The 7,105-nt window shown below is 47.0% G+C and overlaps 1 protein-coding gene across 1 annotated transcript; it reads right to left on the reverse strand.

Annotated features, from left to right (window-relative positions):
* Positions 1-5,119: 5,119 nt before the first annotated feature.
* Positions 5,120-6,703, reverse strand: LOC306706181 (relaxin-3 receptor 1-like; the record flags this gene model as incomplete). The annotated part of the gene is made up of 3 exons (XM_079173133.1): positions 5,120-5,731; positions 5,835-6,281; positions 6,500-6,703. The coding sequence occupies 3 exons, from the start codon at positions 6,701-6,703 to the stop codon at positions 5,120-5,122; spliced, it is 1,263 nt and encodes a 420-aa protein (XP_079029259.1).
* Between the last annotated feature and the right edge of the window lie 402 nt (positions 6,704-7,105).

A 7,105-nucleotide genomic window follows, 5' to 3' on the forward strand; every position in this document is an offset into this window, starting at 1 on the left:
TGCTGAATATGCGTCATTAAGACCCCTTGTCTCTTCACATTTGGAAACGAGATCAAACGTAACAGCTGCTACTCAACCACACACAGAGTCCAACGTTCTGCTCAGGGAATGGCTCATTACACAGTCCTCATTACAGCTCTGACTGTGCTGATGAGCTAACTGTTCTTACTCTGCCCCCTGAATGTTATCGGCCTCTTTTTATGTCTCTGGAGCAACCGCGGCAGGAGCCATTTTTGTTTCGTCAGTCTGTCCAGTCCTTTCTCACGATCGCCACGAGAGAACTTCTTCAAGTTTAGCAAACGTGTCTCGTATGTTTCACTCGGGGGTGAACTGATTAGATTCTGTTAGTCAAATTTCACTGTGACCTCACAAAACAAGTTTTTGTCTGTAACTTAAGAATTCAGTTGCTAATTAGGACATGAGGAGTTTTGCTTTGAGACAAACTTTCAAACTGAGCCGTGTTGTTGTTTAAAAAGCTGACATTTAAGAATGAAACGGCTCATCATTGTATCTGATTGTGATGAAGTACCTTCATCTGTGAGGGATTTTATTCTCTATATTTGCCAATATGTTGTTTTATCCATCAACAATTTGACAGTTGAGTTTTTGAGAAAATTAACTATATTGTCAAATTCATCGCCAGATTTACTTATTCTAAAAGAGAATTTTAGCCAAAAATTAGAACGCATTAGTTACATTGTCAGTATTCTCAAACTTTATCAAGTGAACTCAAACACTGAAATTAAGTTTGACGCTCCCTGTGGACAAAAGTGCTTCTCTTTAGAAAACCTCTCATCTTACTGCAGCGGGGCCCACTCAGCCCTGGTTCTGGTTCTTCAGTGCCTCCCTTCCCTCCAGGGGGGCCCGAGCAATACTGCCTGGCAGAGTAACGCACAATCGTCTCACTGATGTTCTCGTTTACGTATGTAGGTCATACGGAGGCATCATTATTAAATTGAGACAGTTTCATGACCAACTAAAAGTTCCGAACAGTAACTTTAAGGGATTTAATATTGCAACAGACATACATAATTAATATTATATTCTAAAAAGGGCAGAATCAGAGAGAACCTGGTCTGTAGTGTAGGTCCAACTCCAAAAGTGCTGCCGCCTACATTTCCCATAATGCAACCAGTTTAGTAGACCCTGCCTGGTAAATGACAGTAACTCGAGTAACGGCACATTAAGACAGTGCTAGTCAGAAGAGCTTATCTGGACGCTCAGCACGGTGGACGGGCATCAGCAGCAGGTTCCTTTCCTGTCCGCTAAGAGCAGGAAAGTGAGGCTAAAGTGGGAAACAGGCTCGCCAAAACGCCTCCTAGTCTGACAAATGTTAATTTCTCAACATGCGAATGATAACGCCGTGGATCCGCTCTGCCCGTTCATCAAGGGTCCAGGCTGACGGTGATGCAATTGTGTTCTTGTCACGCATTAGGCCCCTTAATACCGATTGAGCATGGTTTAATTACCACAGCCCGTTACCCGAGTATTTGTAACTGATGTGTGACGCTGTGTGGCCACAGTCTACTCATCTTCTAATGGATACTTCAACAGGATAACTCCCCATGTCGAAAAAGCACACATCATCTCAAGCCGGTTCCACCAACACGACGATGAGTTCACGGCCTTCACCGTCACATTTCGGGATGTGGTGGAACAGGGAATCCACAGAAGACGTAAGCCTTGATTTACCTGATCAGGTCAAAGGACGGGAAATAATAAAGCGTCGCGTCTCTCCCCGACAGCACTCACAGATGACTGAGTAGAGCAGAGCCGAACTCTCCGAGCAACAGTCGGGAGACAAACCTGCACTGAAGAACTGCGTGAAACAATTTCTGCAGTGTTTATGTTCTCAGGCTCCCTCATTAGAAATTGGAAACTTCATACATCGCCAGACAGATTCTTCCTTCAGCTGCTCCAGTTGTTCCAGCACTTCAGAAGTCCGTGCCAAATGGCAGAATGGACGTAAGGAGGCAGCGACAGCATGCCCGGGGCTGGCACAAAGCGAGTAAAAGACTGCATTAAAGATTTGTTGTCAGACTCAAACTCCTCAGTTGTAATTCAAAGTGGTGCATCTGGAGGAAAGCAGGCACAGCTCATTAACCATTTAACATGAACCCTGCTGTGACCCACCGGGGAGGCGGCTTCCTGCTGTGTGAGAGAGTTCGCCTGGCAGTTACGGAGACGCTTTTAAGGAAGGTGAGAACATTCACCGAACCTCTTTAAGAAGAAATGTATTCTTAAAAGCCACATACCCAGTTTTTAGGACGATTCTGACATGAACCCATGTTTGGTATAAGAGTAGTGCAATTGTGTTATTTAATATCCACTACTAATGCTAGTAAAGAGGACAACGCTTTAAGCGTCCCAGCAGCAGTAGCTCCACTTCAGGACTATTTAAGGTTTATTTCACGTTTGCAGTCCGGTGCTTCACCCTCTTCCGTTCTTGACTTAACTCTCTCAACTTTTCGTTTCATGCTAATTAGGATCAACTGGCATGCGCTTTAATTTTACAAGGACAATAGGATTCATCATTATAAGAACGCAGCTACGAACAATTCTGTGGTGTAAGAACATGACATGAATGTGAAGTATAGACTTTTTCTTTGGCTCTTTCTCAGTGAACGGAGCAAAAGCGGTCAGACCACCCTGCTGCTGAGTGTCTAAAGACCGTCCTGAGCGGGCTCGCGGGCTGAGTTTGTGCTCCAACATGGCTACATATCATTTAGTCAATCAGGATCCAGAGCGTGGAGTCCTTCTCATTACAGGAATGTGTGGAATAACATGAACGTGGCTGTTTACAGTCTAATTCAGCGTATAAATCCGCTCAAGCACAATTACAATTGGCAGCTGCCAAGGTCCAATGAACCTTTTTAACTCATTTTAATGAGAAAAATTATACTACGGACACTTTTGTCCCTCTTGAAAGAGGAGCATGACCTCGTCTATGCTCTTTGAATACAATTTAATTGTCATATGTAACAGTAACAGCACTAACGGCTGCATTCAGATTCATCACCCCCAGTACTGACGGAGGTTAATCCCCTGAGAGGGGCATGTTTTTTTGTTCCTTCTGCGTGTGCTGCAACACAAGCGTAATATCAATTATCTGGTCTCAGAAAAAGATCGAACATAACAAAGCAGCAAATGCAGTGACGTAAACGTAACATAAACGTCTTGAGCTTGTAATTGCGTTAAAGCATCAATCCATACCGACCACACTTTGACGTATAAAGGATGACAACTGGCTTCCATCGGTGCGGTTCGGTGGAATGACTCCCTGTGCTTGAAGATGAATATCTGGGCCCTCATAAGATTGTGGCCCTTGTTCCTGTCGGATGTCGCTTGTTTTCTGTTCTTAGATAGAAAGAGCCGCCTGGGAGCGTTGTGCTGTTCCTGCTCTGGTCACTGTGCAGAATCTGATGAGAAAACTGTCACGTTACAAAGCGAGTCCTCGGGAACAAATCAGACGCAATAATAACAGAAGATTTTCTCTCGATTGCACAGCGAACAGCAAAGTGTTCTTTGGACAAGAGTACAATAGAACTGGCATGCATTCTTTGGACACATGCTTGTTCTGAGATCACACTTTTTTTTGATTGTTTTTCTTTCACAGGAGAGAAGTCATTTCTATCAAATTGGCACACGATGGGCGGACTGTGGTGGAGAATGTGTGTGGTATTTGCACGTCAGCTGAAGATGGTTATCCGTGTTCAGACTTTAAAGGTTGCAAAAGGGCAGAAATGTGGCGCAGCTTTTATGCGGTTGACTCATTTTCTTCGTCCTCGCGGTGTCGCGGCTACAGACGAGATTAACTTTTCAGAGACGTCACTGAACTCTTTTGTCCTCTCGTTTTTATTTAATGTCACTTTACACACGTGTAATCACAAAAAACATTCCCAGCGGTACAGCAAGGCAAACACCGAGAGACATGACGATGGACGGCGGAGTTAGCAACGATGACACTAATCAATATTAAGCACATCAATCCTTATGAAAGGGAACACGTAGGAATGACACATATGACAATGTAACAATCTCACGGTCCTCACGGTTGCCTGTGTAGGTGTTTGAGGTGAAAGGTACAAAACTCACTTGAACTGTTCAAACATCACACGGCATTTTGTTTGATTGTGCGAAATAAGAAACCCGACAACAGTGTAACTAAGAGCTGGCTCATCTGAGGGTTTGATCATTGAACGCAATGTACTCATGTCACCAGGGAGATTACTTCCATGGTGCTATGTAAAGTGTGTGTGTGTGTGTGTGTGTGTGTCCACTTTGAGGGCTGAACTGAATTTGGAGGGATCACAGTGTCATACAGCAAACATGATTAGAAAATAGCACCAAATAAAATATGGCACATAAAGGAACATTTTCTTTAGTATAGAAGAAAAAGTTTGACATTTTGGGAAATCTTTCACACAAAGACTGGAAGCGGAAACAGCAAGCTCGGCTCTGTCCAAAGGCAATTACATCCACCTACCAGCCCCTCTGAACAACAGTGTGTAGCATTTAGGGGGATCTATTGGCAGACATGGAATACAATATTCATATCTATGTTTCCATCAGTGTATAATTATATGAAAATAAGAATTGTATCTGTTTTTTGTTACCTTGGAACAAGTCCTTCATATCTACATAGAGAGTGGTTCCTCTTCAAGCGGTCCGCCGTGTTGCACCGCCATGTTTCTACAGAAGCCCAGAGCGGACAAACCACACACTGGCTCTAGGGAGGGCCTTTTGCATTTTCACGTTAGCCGAGGGCCTTCGCAGCTCTCCGACATGCTCGTGAAACTGCTGTAAAGTGAGCCGCAGAGTGCAGAACCCTGGTAACACCAGCTGCCGTCTGAATTTCGTCGCTCCTAAAGTAAGTGAGGCGAAGGTCCTGAAAGACACCACGGCGTTGCCACGGTTTTACACTTGGTGGCTCACGTTCCCGGTGCCTTTGGATAGAGCCAAGAGGGCTGTTCCCGCCTGTTTCCCATCTTTGTGCTAACCTAAGACAACAACCGGCTGGCATAGCTTCATTTTCAGCCTGCAAAACATAAGGGGTGGTAATAATCTTCAGAGGGAATAATTGCATTCACCATGATGTCAAATTGTTCCTTTTCGTGAATCACATATTGATGTCTTTGTGCATCATAACCAGGCTGGGTGGGGCTTCCTCCACCCTCCTCCCTCTCAGAGCCCGAGCGAGAACATTTCGGATGGAGCGAGACACTCTCAGCAGGAGCTCCTTCAGTCCAGCTCTGTACTCTTTTCGGATCAGGCAGTAGAGCACCGGGTTAAGACAGCTGTTTGCGTGAGCTAAGCACACAGTCAGGGGGAAGGCGTACGCCTGGGTGTTGTAGAAGGCTTTACTGAAGGGCACCAGGTCAAATTTGATGAGCACCCCCCACAGGGTGAGGGCCTGGTTGGGCAGCCAACAGATGAAGAAGGACAGAACTACGATGGTTACAGAGCGGGTGACTTTGGAGCGGCGGCGGTGGCGTCCTCTCTCGCACTCGGACCTCTCTGTGACACTCTCGCTGACCGTGCTGCCTACGACGCGCCGGCTCAGGATGAATCTCAGGAGGAGCAGGTAGCACACGGAGATGACAATCAGGGGAACCACGAATCCCAGGAGGACTTTCTGTGTTTGATAGAGTCCGAGCAGGACTTGAGGATCCCAGTGGCTGGAGTCTGAGTCAGAGAACCGCATTAAGCACAGCTCGTCATCTATAGACACCTGTGAACACAACGACAACCGCATGAGAGGTTTCAAACCTAAAATGGAAAGAATGTAAGCACATCTACATCAGGGGTGGAAGTTCAGTCTGAACTCAACAAACCTGGACTGTGGTGGAGTAGAGCGCATGAGGCAGCGTAGCCACAAGCGACACCAACCAAATGGCTAAACTGGCCCACTTGGCGCGAGTGGTGGCGATCCGAGGGCTGCCCATCTTCAGAGAGGTGACCAGGGAGTGGTAGCGGGTCACGCTCATGGCGGTGAGGAAGAAGACGCTGGCGTACATGTTCAGGGTGGTGACCGAGCTCACGATCTTGCACATGACCCGGCCAAAGGGCCAGCGGAAGTCCAGCACCGTGTCCACGGCCCAGAAGGGCAGGGTGAGGACAAACTGGAGGTCCGTCAGCGCCAGGCTCATCACGAAGCAGTCGATGGAAGAAGAGTGGTGGGGGCCCCGGTGGCGGGAGTGGAGTAGGAACAGGGCCAGGAGGTTACCCACAAGCCCCAGAACACACACCGCCAGGTAGACCAGGGCAATGACGACTCGTACCTGTCAGACACACAAGGTAAATATGATTTTGTCATCTCGGGTGTAAAAGCTCAGAGAAGTGCACTCAAGGAAATTAAAAGTCAAAATACAACATGCATCCTCGAAGCAATTCTCTTTTCCGCCACATGTTTAGGGAATTCATTCAAAAACGATCTCGACAACCATTTTATTTCATTCATCTGGATTTGTAAGGAAGGTGGATACTGAGCTACACCTACTGCCAGGTTCGCGCTGTCCGCGTGCATGTCCAGCGTGGACTCCTCGGAGAGGATTTGGAGCCAGCAGTTCAGTGAAAGGTTCAAAGCTGCGAGATTAGACGCCGCTCCCGTGGGGCCGATAAGTTTGGAGAGCTCGCGCTCATCCTGTCCTCCGCACGCGCTCAGAGCGGCCAGGGGTCCGGAGGCGCTGCCGTTGCTCTGCATGATTCTGCAGAGGATCTTTTTTCTTTCTTTTTTTTTTTTAAGTTACAAGTTACGGCAGGTTTCCCCCCTCCTCTTTGCGGCTAACTTCCAAAGTGTGGGTGCCCAATTGTGGATGCATACATCCCCATCGTTCAAAGCCCCGGAGTTGCGTGATTTATCCGAGTGATTTCTAAACTTGCTCGCGTTTTATAAGCGGAAATAAAGTTTACATACAAGGTATGAAGGCTGATTAATCCGCGTACGCGTTCAGGTTGAGGTCCCCCGTGATGCACCCGCTTCTTCTGTCAGTACCACTGTCAGCATCCTGAGGGTTTTATACTCGCGGAGGTGCTCCTCCACCGCTCGATGGCGCACTGGACGAGTGCGCACGCGGAGGCTTTAGTGTTACTACACTGTTATGAT

Source organism: Pholis gunnellus (assembly GCF_910591455.1).
Source record: "Pholis gunnellus genome assembly, chromosome: 14".
In the NCBI taxonomy this organism is placed as follows: Eukaryota; Metazoa; Chordata; class Actinopteri; order Perciformes; family Pholidae; genus Pholis; species Pholis gunnellus.